At 38.1% G+C, this 14,377-nt stretch overlaps 1 protein-coding gene across 1 annotated transcript in view; it reads right to left on the reverse strand.

The window, feature by feature from the left end:
* LOC139723563 (histone deacetylase 8-like) overlaps nucleotides 1-10,596 on the reverse strand; it is a 15,430-nt gene extending 4,834 nt beyond the window's left edge. Inside the window, exons 1-6 of the mRNA XM_071634809.1 lie at nucleotides 10,571-10,596; nucleotides 8,145-8,681; nucleotides 4,764-4,953; nucleotides 3,232-3,373; nucleotides 2,450-2,562; nucleotides 1,812-1,889 (exon numbers count right to left, since the gene is read on the reverse strand). Coding sequence (XP_071490910.1) covers nucleotides 1,812-1,889; nucleotides 2,450-2,562; nucleotides 3,232-3,373; nucleotides 4,764-4,953; nucleotides 8,145-8,597 — 976 coding nt within the window. The 5' untranslated portion in view covers nucleotides 8,598-8,681; nucleotides 10,571-10,596. The remainder of the gene's footprint in view (nucleotides 1-1,811; nucleotides 1,890-2,449; nucleotides 2,563-3,231; nucleotides 3,374-4,763; nucleotides 4,954-8,144; nucleotides 8,682-10,570) is intronic.
* Between the last annotated feature and the right edge of the window lie 3,781 nt (nucleotides 10,597-14,377).

The following is a 14,377-nucleotide window of genomic DNA, read 5'->3' on the forward strand; positions in this document are numbered from 1 at the left end:
TTTACAAGTATCACAACTAAATAAAGGACATCATGTTATGGGTCATAATAAAGTCATTCAGCACTGCATTTTGTCACATGGCAGTCACATGATGCCCATGTGATCATTCCACTAGATATTGTGGTAGGCTTGTCATCTTGTTTTTGTTTTGGATGTTTGCCTCAACAAACTGATTAGATCAGGAAGTGCACCTCACACCACAATTGCATCATGAGTTGGTGAGAGGGAAGATCAACTATCAAAGAGCTATTGTGATAAACTTTGTAACAGACATTTTTATCTTGGCCTCTTGCTTTCATTTCACTCAGTCACATGATCACCACATGGCAAAGTTCATGGAAAGTTAGTTGCATGTTTAAAAGTCAACAAAGCAAGGTCTCTTTTTCAATCTCATTAGCACAAACACATCATTGCAAACTGAACATGACACTCCACTGTCAGGATGTGAAGCCAGAACAAAGACAGGAAGAAAGAAAGAAACAACTACACACTCACACACATACATACAGTGTACACACACACACACACACACACACACACACACACACACACACACACACACACACACACACACAAGAGAAATGAAGTTGTCATTGTACAATATTTTTGTGTGTGTAGAGACAGAAAAAACCCCCACAACATTTCCAGGCAAACTGCTACAAACACTGTCGAAGTGTGCAGCACAGATTGCTTGATTAAGCAAGGTGATGACTGTAATATGACCTCACCGTTATCTCTCTTATTCTCATTCTGTGAAAATTGTCTTTTCTACTGCCCGTTCTTTTTTTACAGTGACCTCCACTTGTACTGGTCTTACCTACAGGAACACTTCTAGTAGAACAATAGCCACTGTCTACAAAAGCTAGATTAGACAGAACATAGTGTATTTCACAAGGCTCATATCTGAACCCATCACACCTGATGATAAATTAGCAAAGGTTCACATAATTCAAAGGTGGGAAACTTGCATGAACTACATTGTAGCATACTAAATACAGTTTCAGCAAAAGCACAACAAAAACCTAAACCCCAAAACAAAATAAATGTATTCTGTTTCTTTATATACAGAAAAAAAAACTGATACCAAATATCTCACCCATATTAATTGGCAGCTCTGCCTTTAAAAATTTCCTTCCAAATACAGAACAGGTGACTCTGGTTAAAACAAAGTCCTCAGTACTGGCAGTTTTCTTTTGCTATATCCAAAATTTGTTCTAGCCAAACTTTAAAGTATACAAATATAAATAGATGATAATTTTGGAAACAGAATTTTTACTTTGTCGTATGGAGAATTTCTTTTCCCCCCTACTGGAATATTTATCATTCTACATCAAACATATATTCATCTGAACACATAACACATCATGATATTGCAAACAAAGCACTTTGAAAACCTGGCAATAAAATATCGTGACTCAGACCATCATATCCTGTATGGTACCTTGACTTTTTGTTTATTATCATTATGTCTTTGTTCTTTGTCACTAAGATTTGATTACCTGTCATGTGCAAAATCAGCCATGAATCATTATGAATCATATGTTTATTTCTGAAAGTGATCAGAGTTGATTATATTGTGCCATACAGAAACAATAAAATGAAATGAAATGAAATGAAATGAAAAATCATACATATCAAGAGAACAGGTGTCTAAACAGACACCAGTATGGAGAATTTTGTTGTAACAGCATTCATTATAACGGGAGTGCATCGTATCAAAACATCATTTATTTAAAAAGCGATGGTAAGGCAGATGTTCCACAGCAAAGTTTCACCAGGCTGCTCTTCATTATTGTCCTGTGTTAACTCACCTGGGAAGAATCCAGGGGAGTGCTTGTGAAGTGAGACCGTCATCACTTTGGGAGTAAAGATGAAAGCATCATCGACAGCTGAGGATGGTAAAAAAAAGAGGAGAAGGAAGAGTCAAAGTAAACACAATTGACCCTTTTCCACTTGCATGGTGAACATTCTTTACTGGTGTCCATATTGTGCTGTGTTCCTACCAGCTAACATGAAAATTACCTAGCATCAACGTACTGTCAACGTACTGCACTCTCTTTTTCACACATGCACACTTTCAGACACACCTAAGAAGACATCTTGAAATTGAATTGCAGCTGCCTTAGAAATGCATTGCATCTATTTCAATTGCCACAAACAGTGAAATGGCCACATGTGTCAGAGGCGGATCCAGGAATTCCGTAAAGGGGAGGCGCCTTTACAAAATTAAAGGGGGGCGCACACGCCCCCTCCCCCATTTTTTTTTCTTCTTATTTCTTTTGTTTTAACAAAACATAAAGAGGGGGTGAGCGCCTGGTGCACCCCCCCTCCCCCATTTTTTTCTTTTTCTTTTGTTTTAACAAAAAATTAAGAGGGGGCACGCGCCCAGTGAGCCCCCCTCTGGATCCACCACTGTGTGTAAATTGTGCACAGTGAACACTGCACTCACCATCCCCATGGTGAAGGTCGAGATCGATGTAGAGAACTCTGCTGAAATGCTCTTTGAGTTTCAAGATGGCAAGAACAATGTCATTCACATAGCAGAAACCAGCTGCTTCATCTCTGAAAGAAATGCAAAAATATGAAATCGATCAATTAACAAAGAATCTAAATATTACATAACTCATTCACATGTGCTCATATTATCTAGTGCATATACACAAAAGTATGAGGGAATATATCTGCGTACGTTCCCTCCAGCTCATATCTCGTTAAATGGAACGATATCGCACATAGTGAAAACACAATTCCAGCTGAAACATACTGCAGCAGTTTGGTCAAATATGTGAAAATGAGGACTATATTCTAATGGAGTCTAAAATTCTTGATTATTATTTCTACACTGTTATTCTTTTTTTTTAAATCACTATGTTCAGATAAGAACAGCCATATTGCATGTAAAAATATCCAATATTCAATGATGATTTGTTCCCCCAAATACACAAGGGAAAGACTTCATACACATTGCTACTACATTTTCCACAATCTCTTTCAAAGTGCACAAATTCTGGCTTGTTTTTACCATTGGATACACAGCTAGCCACCTCTTGCAAAGTGTGCAATAGCATGTTTACAGTGTCTATCATCAGTGATAACATGATTATCTGATATCAAACATGCAGCCAGTAAAAATCAATGCTCTCAACCAATGAGATTGCGGAATTTTCTTGGCCCGTTCTTCAAGTACACATGACACATTCAAGCCTGAGGAAACAGCCGTCTATTCCTCACCGTCTTGCGTGGTGCCAGCCCCCGTTCCAGTTGATGGCGACCCTACACTTCTGTTGAATGAGAGCCTTCGCACAGCTGAGAGAGGCGCCTGCTACCAGTCTCACAAAGTCATACACCAGAGGAAGGCTGGGGCAGTCATAGCCTGTGAGATTCGACACAACAAAGAAATACGAACATCTTTAAAGGCATGGCACGATGCCCTTATCTCTGGGAAACAAAAACCCAAAGGGAAATCAAATATATTTTTAGTTAACAGCAACGTATGTTATAAGATTGATATCTTTTTTTTTTTTAAATTAAGGAGAAGAAAATCCTGCAACCAATGACTTTTATTATGCTGAACTTTGATTGTTCAATTTAACTAAAATCTATAGGCCTTACATATTTCTAGCATGAATCACTCATTTATCTTCTCATTTTTCCACTCTTCTCTTTTCTTGCATAAAAGGTGTCAAATTGACATGGTGTTGCAAGTTCCTCTTTAGAATCGTCAAAATCAGAATGATCGTTACAGTCGCAGTTAGGTCCGAGGACCATATCAGTCGGGTCAACTTCAGAGTCATTGTCTATAATCTATACAGTTGTGCTATAATCATCATTATTATCATCATTATTCAAACTAGATAATGCCTGTCACTTTCTGGCTTGATCATATATGATGTAGTTAATGACAGACCTTTACAGGGTCATTACATGTTTGTTTTATTTATTTGTTTTATTTTATTTAAACACGGGTAAAAAATACTTGCACTCAGCCGTTAGGCTTTTTTTCAGCAAGTCCGTATGATATACACTGTACAAAAAACATAATGTGGTACAATCAACGTATAGAATAATACATAGACAATAATCGGTATAACGAAACAAAAAGATGAAAAAAAAACATATATACACAACACTCTTTACAAAACAGTCAGACAGTAGAATGCAGTAAGAAGAAGAAAAAAAAATCTCGGAAAGGAAGTGATTAAAAAAAAAAGGTATTACTCAGAAATAGAAAAACTCATAAATCAAGTAAGAAAACAGAATCGATATCCTTCAGAAATTGTGCTAACCTTGTACATGTTCTCGTGGCTTCCGGTAATTGATTGAATAATTGAGCTGCTATGTAAACAGTACTACTTTTGCAGAAATTGGTCTTTGGTTTTGGTAACAATACTTTAAATGCCGAGTTCCTCAGATTGTAATTAGATACTTTTACGTTCACTTGATAAGTCAGAAAATCAGGCAAGAGGTTATTCAAAACTTTGTAAATAAAAACAACAAGATCTTTTTTCACTTTGGCACTGAGGCAGTCAATAAGCAGCCTCCCATACAAATCTCGTCTATTGTGACGATGATCCACTTTCAGAACAGTTCGCAAGGCTCTGTTCTGAAGTATTTGCAATCTTTTTATGCGACCAGAATTTAGTTTGGCATCTGCACCACTGCTTCAGTGCAGCAGACTTCTGCTAATGAGCGAAACAATGAGGACCCATTGGGGAAAGGTAGAATCACAGGGTATTTTAGAAGCAAAGTTCAACTTGACTGACCTAGGCCAAACTGCTGCTTGAGCTCCTCATCCTTCTCAGAGTCCTCCTCCAGGTTGACGCGCTCCAGGAACTCGATGTAGTCCTGGGAGTGGAAGGCCAGCAGCTCGTCCTTGGTAGCCAGCTGAGGAGTCACGGGGGTGGTGTGCTCTAGGAGGCTGTAGGCTTCCACCAGACTGTGAACCATACTCGCCTGTCAAAGTTACAAAGGTATTAATAGGGAGCTTTAGATTTGTGGCGCGGACGTTTCAGACGACGAGTGCGTTGGACGTTCTCCTCTCCCTTGCGTTGTGCGGAAAAGTAGCTTTAGATTACGCTGGGATACAACGTATGACAAATGAAATGGCGCCCCCATACGATGGGTGCATGAAGCAGCTCTCTATGTCGTGAATTGAGCAGACGTAAAAATAGCCCAGAATGCGTAGTGAAAAACTCAGACGACGCGAGCTATAAAGAGATCGACTTGACACACGTTTCTGCGCATGCTCAGAACATGTTTTTTCCTCTGAACGTCACCGTCACGAAAATCTAAAGCTCCCTAATATGTCTCGTTTTGCCCCTCACAAATTAACACATTTAACCCGTTGAGGATGGGCTGATTTTGCTACAACAGGCATTTCCCATAGACAATTGCCCGTGTATACTCACGACTCGTCCTCAACGGGTTAAGATTTGACAAGCTTTTGCCCATATGTCCATCCTCTAGATATTGTTGCATATCAAATCGTAAGACAGATAACTTTGAAATCATTACGACTATGATTCCTTCAAGCATTAAAGAATCTAAGTGCATGGATTCAGTCTGTTATAAATAGAATGCAGTAGGTACTGTAAGGAAAATGGAGAATGGCTATGAATAGAAAACAGAAGGGAAATTCCCCTTTAGCCCCCAAGCTCTATGTGGTCATGGACACAGCACACATGACAGATGATATTTCCTTCCTAACTGTGACCTTGATGGTAATGTTGGTGGAGACTAGGAGAGCTAATCAAATTTTAATAAAGGACTGCACCTTTAACCCCTTCAGCACCATCCTACACAACTTTCAAGTTAATTCCAAAGTCACGAATATAAAGAAAGTTTAGATTCATAATTTATATCTGATTTTACTTGATCTCTTAAAGCTGACTTGAGCAAGGTGTGGAATTGCGTCTTATTAAGGTGACATTGTCTTTGCAAGTCATTCTGACTTTTATCAGAAGACTGCATTTTGTTGAGATCCAAAAATAGTGTAATCTGAACAGCATGCCTTTCAAACAAAATGGACTTAGTTTACCTACATGTATTCCTGTAAGAAATGAAAACCATTACAGCAAACTTTAAGTCGACATGGGACTGGAGGAAATCTTATTATTATTATTATTATCTATTCGACCAGGTAAAGAATATTATATAGGATACATATCATAAACATTACAAACATGAAACAGAAACCAGAATGAACATTAGAAAGGATACACTGTACTGTACACATTACACAAAATGAAAATGAAATGAATGGAGACTACATGAGGGTCAGGGCACACAAAAGTAAATATATTTACTATTGCCCATAGGCATGTGAACCCACACATGTTGCCCCTAAGAAACATTTAACAATCATTAAAAAATTATCCCTCAACCCCCGCTCCCCACCCCTTAACACCATAGCCCATATCAAACTTCAAAACATAAAAACACAATACAATCTGTCGACTTACGCAGAAGAAAAAAAGTATCATAAAAAATGAAAAAAAATCTTGACTTTTCATTGCTTCGACTTTCACAATTTGTCAATTTACAAAAGATTTACTGTATTGACTGCCATATTAACCCTAAAATGGCCAGGGGTGAGATGAATCAACCCCCTGCTCGACATTTTCCACAACCATTCCGCCGTGTGAAATTTTTTGACCAAGCCGCTTGCTGACTTTTTACTTTCAAGTCTCGCACATCTTTTGACACCATTTTCGCGAAAATCAGGCATACCCTTACGACCCTGCACGACCTTTTATACATGCTTGTCAGACCAAAAATGGCTCAAAAACATGATTTTCTGTACAAAGTCTTTATGCAAATGCAGTTTTCTCACCTTATTCAAAAAGATATGATTATTTTCATTTTCATTGGCTGAAATCGATTGATTTTAGCATAATTACGCTTGATATAGGTTCTGTCATATATTTTGCGAAAAAAAATGACAAAACAAAAGGTCGAAAAACAAAAAGATATCTAAGAATTTCATAAAACAACACAATACATACACTATATGTAATTAATTTTGATACCAGTTTTTTTTTTTCCAGGTACATTGTTAGAAATGCTACAAGGGATGTTATAAAAAATAAAGGTTTCTAGAAACTTTATTTTCTGATTTAGAGCAAAATGTATGATTTCATGCATATATTAGCATTATCAATTAATACAAAATATAAAAAATACAAAATTTCGATTTCTTTTTTAAAAAATAGTTTGGTAGATTACGCTACAGGTAATGTATGTGCCAATTTTCATGGAGATCGCGCGATCAACGCCCGAGATCCGGGGGGGGGGGGGGGGGGGGGGGGCACAGAACAGCCAAAAAAGCCCGGCCTGGTTCAGGGTTAAAATGCACAGCAATAATGAAAAACAGATCAATTTCACATATGGGAAGCATTACCTTTTAATACGACAACAAATTGAAAATCTATGCCTGGCTATTTCAAGCTACAGTGTACACCAATCCTGCTTCTTTTCACAACCCTACAAACATTTGAAAGTGAACATCACTGGCATTTGAAGTGACTACAAATGTTTTCAATGTTTTTTTATTCCTGTGGAGCTTAGTGTGGAATTCATTAGAATATAATCTTAAGTGCATTATGACTTTAAATCATTTTAAGTTGAAATTGAAACAATATCTTTTTGAATCTTATGATTAATTACGTTTTTATCAAGGGAATGGAACATTATATATTCATGACGTTCTGTTTTGTGTTGCATTTATGTACGTTCTGTTTGTTTTTATGTGTATTTTTGTCTATTATTGAGTATCTAGTGATTATGTAACATTTTGTATTTTGTATTTTCATGCCAATCTGTTTTTAAATTACTTCTGTATAGGGAATCACAATCTTCAAGCCACTGGCTTTTTCATGATTTTCCTTGCCATCTCGGGACCGTTTCATGAAAGTTTTTGTCAGTATTTACACCGATAACTGTTAAAAGCTACTGAAATCCTTGCGTCTGATTGGCTGATAGCAAATTTGTCGGTGAAAACCTCCGACGAACTCGTTGATGAAACCCCCCCCCCCCCCCCCCGATTATTGTACAAATATTGGCTGTATTGCTTTTATGAAATCAATAAATTGAATATTGAATTGAATTGAAAAAGTGTTGAAACTGTGCTGGTCCAGGCTACTCACTCGTTTGGGAATCTTTGGGACTTGATCGCACAGCTTGAGGAGTCGCTCACTGAATACATAGTAGATTTCATTGCTGCCAGTCTGTTCTGGCGAGTCCTTTGCTCCTAGCAAACAGTCTGACTTAACCGATTCCCCACTGGGGCCGCCCCCCATGCACTTCATCTTTGTCTTGGAGGGCTGCAGGGGCTCAGCCGTTTTCGCTACAGTGGGATTCAGTGGTTTGAGAGGGGAGAGAGCCGCCCGTTTCCGGGAGAGGGGCGGCTTGGGTGGGGCCACTGTCTCCTCCTCCTCTTCCTCTTCACTGTTACAGTCATAGATGCTGATCTCTGGGGGCACATTCTCAGAGGGTCTTGCCGGCTGGAGTCGAGGGGCCGCCAGGGGCAACTTGGGGGCTGATTCTGACACTTTGGGGACCGCATTGTTTTCCGTGTCGGATGGATCTCCTTCATTCATATTTCAGCAGTCCCCAGCTGGATGGGCAGCAAAGGACACTCTCAACAGTAGCAGTCGCACAACATCGTCTGAAACACAGCACGACTAGAAAGGTATAAGTCAGAGTAAACAAGGTTATACAAATTTGTGGAGATACAATGAGTATTCTACTAATATGCAGTAACACACACTTGTTCGGTTCTTTTTTTTTTCTCAGAATTCCTCGAGACTGTTTAATCATAAGAGGGAGATACCACTCATGGTTGTTAGCACCTTCTTTTTGCATACTTACTGCAGTACTTTGGCAAAATGTTCTTTGACCTAATGAACAGAAACATGGCTTTCTGTGTATAAGTGCTCTCCTTGCAACTATGATATATATATTGGAAAAGCTTTGCTAACATTCTTTTTTTTATGTTTCTTTTTTTTGTATATCTATTTATCTATATATTTCACTTTGGTAATATTATTTTTTCTCATTCATTTTCTGCTTTTACTGTAAACTTGTGCTGGAGCATGTTACAGGGCAGGGCAGGGAGTGCCCAGAACCTAAGTTTGCACTTCAAAATCTCCTGCTGGCAGTAGTGGAGAGCACACACGTATCAATCAGGCATGATACATGTAGTACTCTGCATGTCATCTAACAGTCTGCACACTGAGCTGAAGGCCAGTCAAGATTGTTCTTTGCAGGAAGAGCTGAGAAAATCTGGAGCTTAGGAGATCTACAACTGTTGAGCTCATTATGGCATTGGACTGAGTGATAATTGCAGTAGATCTACAATGTATACGTAAAGATGTCATGGACAACAATTGTGATTTGTAGTTTATAAGGTTTAATGATTGCTGTTAAGTCTGGTGATCAAATCAAAACAGCATACGATGCAATATTAGGTACCCTGGGGTACCAAATGAAAATTCACCATTTTGTTGAATTAATATTTTTTTTTTTTTTCAGCATTGTACTCTGGGTTCCCCAAAATGTGTAAAAATAATTTTTAGTATTATTTTGCACAAAAATGTTTTGTCTGGGAGTATGCAACAATAAATGCCAGCAAACAATAACTTTTTTTTTCTCATTTACATGCTCTGTTGTAATCTTCAGTGTTTAAAAGTTGACATGAAAGGAATATTGCCATTTGGATCATTATCGCCACGCCGATTTATGCCGGCGCTGATGCATGATGAGAAAATAGTCGCCATGACAACATTGCATAACTGTATGATAGATATGAGAATCTGAGATGGCGCTACACAATGCCATACCCCGGCCAGATTGGCCCGGGTAACTACGGTACCCCGGTGTACGGCGTGCCTAATCATATGAAGAAGTTTATGAATACATGCATGTAGACTCATCAAAATCAACATTAAATATCATTATTACTATTCTATATTAATAGTGTCCTCATCCTGGACAAAGCTACATGTATCATCGACACTGATTCATTTAACATTCTTGTTCTTTCCAAGTGTCAAGACTCATTACCGCACTGCCACTGGCATCAGGATCTGGAAGCAGCTAGGTAAATTAAATTAAAAATACCCCAAGTGCCAAACAAGATCAATCAAAATTCTAAAACTAAGTAAACTAACGTTAAAAGGGCAATTTGGTAACAAATTCAATTCACAAAATCTGCTACGACACAGCCTTCTTGCCACATACAAATCAATGCGGGAGCATAGTTATAGTACAAAAAGCACAAATGCACCGTTATGATCATTATAGTGCAGATTTAAAGTCATTATAAAGATCTGGATGTTGAAATGTGAAGATCACAACAAGCTCAGCTCAGCTAACGTAACGTTAGCTCGTGTGTGTGCGACAACCATTGCATTCGAATTCATTACTAGCCTACCCCACAAGAAGCAAACATCGAAATAAACACACGGGACTGTTGCTTCTGGGGTAGCTTTGTGTGTAAAGTGATATCAATTAGATCGTCTGATACTGCCACAGTATTATGTAAATAGAGTCAAGAATAAAGCACACTTACATCTCATTCAATCTCCTAGATCCTCCCTTCCAAATATGCCACAACGTAGGTTAAATAAGTGATTTATACTCAATTAATATATCACGTCACTCTGTACTTTAATCTGACTTTGTTGCGATTTTAGCAGTACCTCATCTAATCTACTTTATTGATGTGTGTTTAAATCAGAACAGTTCAAAAAAATTATTGCGTATTTTTAAAACATGTTATGTTATTAAAATAAATAAATTATTTACAAAAAATACTCAAAATTTGTTAATTTGAAAATAATCATTTATCATATTTTGAAAGAGCCTAGTGTATTATTTTGCCAGCTCTCTCGATCTCTCATTCATGCATTGTTCCCGCGTGTTCAATTTATTTTGTATTTCCGTATCGCGGGATATCAGCGAAGTGCGCGAAGTTCCGTTGCACTACTGCATGCACTTCTTGTGAGGCATGAGAGAAACCGCACCGGGCCGGTCAGTATTCACGCGCCAGTCTAGCTGTAAGTGTTAGTACTGCATGCTTATCGTGTGATCCGAGCTGACATTGACATTGTGGTGCAATCATTTTGTTGGATCGCACGTGTGCCGTCTTTCAAAAGATGTCAATTGGATGAAAAGATCAGATGTCTATTACACTAACCTAGACTATTCCGTCTCGAGCGCGAACTGAAACTACGGTAAGTTTTGATTGCTCGTAATAACTTGTAAATTTAATTTACAAAACTGGCAATATGTCACTGCAACTGCACTGGCAGTACGTGCCTAACAGTAGACACTACACAGCGCTGAGAGATAATCAAAGACAAAGTCAAAGACACAGTCTCTAAATGCTGAGCTGAGCTGAGAGATCCGAGCGTGACACTACATGTTTGTAATATTTCTATTCTATTGCTGTTGTAGTGTTGTGTTTCTTTGTCATAAAATGAAAAGTAGAATAATTACGGAAACTAGGTCTAGAATAACTACACGCAGCGCTGTCGCAAATCGCGACAGCGCTGCACCCCTTTTCCTTCGCGGACGTTGTTATCGCGCTTATATCGTTCACTGTTTCCTTCATGAATATCTTTATTAATCGTGGAAAACTAAAATATAAGGAACTATCGTAATCTATGATCATCATTCAATAACCGGTATGCGATTTTTTGTTTAATTACGTCTAAGACTTACCGAAATCTATGGCTGAAATCAGGTCTGTAAACGTCCTTACTGCTTCACTCCTCATCTGCGTGTTGTATGAATAGCATTCACTCTCGTATACTACAACGTAGGTAGTCGCAGATAGTCGGATGACCCCGACTAAAAAAGTTCAAATCATTGCCGGTGCAGCACGCGCGGATCTACTACAAGCTTTACGTAACACATGAAACGCACGGGCGTACGTAAAAAGCAACCACTTCTGAATGCGCATGCGTGGTAGTTTGTTGCTTTTGTGAAGCTCTCGAAGGAAAAGATGCCACGGCACGATCTACTCCGAAAAATTCATCAATAAGGTCTGGATACCAACAAAACGCCGAATTTAACTCAACCATCAGGAAAATACGCTGTAGGTAAGTGTTGACAATTATTTTACTCTTAAAATCATACCAAATAAAAGGTATTTTATGTGATTTTGCTGTCAACAGTGACGGTCGTTGACAACGTTGAAACACTAACTCATGTCAGACCCTGTTCACAGTGTCTGGTCAGGCTAGGTCTAGAAATGAAATATTCCAAAATAAACCTGTCGTCAGCCTGTAACGTTAAGTTTGCTATCATTATCAATTTATTGTCTATCATCGATAAATTTCTGTCTAACATACGTTAATTTGGTGGTCTAAATTAGTAACGTTAATAAAGTTAATCTTGCTAATATTAATAATAGGTGCGTGTAGGGCACTAGTGTACCTGTAGTTTCGCACCTGTTTGTCGAATGATCTCCAGTTCAAACATGCCCAAACTGTATCCAACAGTACAACATGACACTGCAACAGCCTCGAATATTTGCATCTGATCTGAGTGAGATTCAAGTCCAGTAGTCAGTACTTTTTTAGAAGAGGTATTTTCACCGTTTTGACACTGTTAAGTGTTACTCTCGTTGGCTTGTCGATCACAGCCAGTTCGCTCTGCGATAACTGCATTGCACGGGAGCAGACAGCGCAGTGCAGCACGGTATACAAAACATGTTCATGGCTGATGGCAGTGAGCACCGCAATTGATCTGAATGTATGTAATGTCTCACGTCGATAAGACTCATTGATTAAGAGCAAGTTCTTCTATGGTATCTTTAAAACGATAATACTTTTTCCGCTTTTTTCTCAGCATGTTCCGAGTTGCGATAGCGAATAATTGAGGATTGGGGTAGTTTGTGTTGTGTTGTGTGTGTGTGTGTGTGTGTTTGTGTATGTGTGAATGAAAGAAGATTGTGAAAAATTTGGTTATCTGTAAGACAAAGGTGAAAGAATATAAAGCCTTTAAAAAAAGCTAGGAAAAGGGGGAAAAGGAAACGAAAGAAAATATAAAAAAAAACCTGGAAAAAATAAACAAAAGGTTTACAAAAGAGAGAGTTTACTACAAGATAATGGAAGGAAAGAAAGAAGAGAAACTTGCATTATAAAGGAAAGCAAGGGGGAGATGGATATGTTTGAAAAGAGAAAAATATAGGGCCTAGATTGAACTTGAACAAAAAAGCACTAGGTAGAATAATACAATGAAAGATGAATCAAAAGTGGATGAAAGCAAAGATGATTAGGAAGAAAAGAAAGAATTACACAGGTTGAAAAGGAAATGATGAAAGGGATTCATTAGAGCGAAACATAAAAGGATATTGGAGAGGATAGAAAGGAAAGACCCGTGTAGTTGGAGGGAAAATCAACCCATGAAGGAAACAAAGAACAATTAGGCAGAAAGTACCATTAAATAGGAAATTGAGAAAGTTAGACAAGAGAAATTACACAAAGAAATGATTGATAGGAAGGAAAGGGAAATTTAGGTATAGATTTCACCTGAAAAGGAAATAAGAAAAGATAGAAAAGAAAGAGAAAGATGTAAGTGGCAGCACACACTAGCGCATGTGCTCAACCACTTTGAAGCTACAACCACTAACGCAAGACTTGGTCGAGGATAAGAGAAAAACAAATTTCAGCATGCGATGAACGTATTCATACTGTGCTTGTGTACAGAGCAGCATTTCAAGCGATCAAGATTTTCCAACGATTTTCGGACACTTGTAAATACTAAAAGCGTTCAAACTTAACATCTATTCGACTTTGGAGGCTCAGATGCAAGTATTTTAGGCTACTGAATAACAAGTGTGAGTTTGGGCATGTTTGGAGATCATTTGACAAACAGGTGCGAAAGTACACTAGCGCCACTAATAGAAAGGCAGTGTATACAACCACACCCGTGTCGTGTGTCTTTACCATCCAGCCTCACGTGTGGTTGTTTGAAGCCATGGCCCGAGTCGCTGGATACAACCGCGTCCTTGTTATGTATGATAAAGAAAATAGAAAGAAATTTCAACATATTTTCAATTTTCTAGCATAATGAAAGAACATTAGACGTGCCTCTTTCAGAAAACATGGGTAATGATATTACCCTTGACATGTCATTACCAAGTCCATGGAATTTGTACTTTTCAATTGAAATGATATTTTGTTGAATTTCCTTTATATTTTCTTTATAATGTACATGTATTGCTATATAAATGACATCATGATCTGTTCTAGCCTTCTGATCCAGTGGTCTCATCACCAAAATTTCAAAAATTCATAACTGTTGAACGGATTGTCCAGTTTTCCTTGAAAACTTTCACTGTTGTTTTCTACTAATGTTGCTGCATTTA

Source organism: Diadema antillarum, unplaced genomic scaffold (assembly GCF_040938485.1).
Source record: "Diadema antillarum isolate AM-2024a unplaced genomic scaffold, OU_Dant_1.0 scf00000015, whole genome shotgun sequence".
NCBI classification, from domain to species: Eukaryota; Metazoa; Echinodermata; class Echinoidea; order Diadematoida; family Diadematidae; genus Diadema; species Diadema antillarum.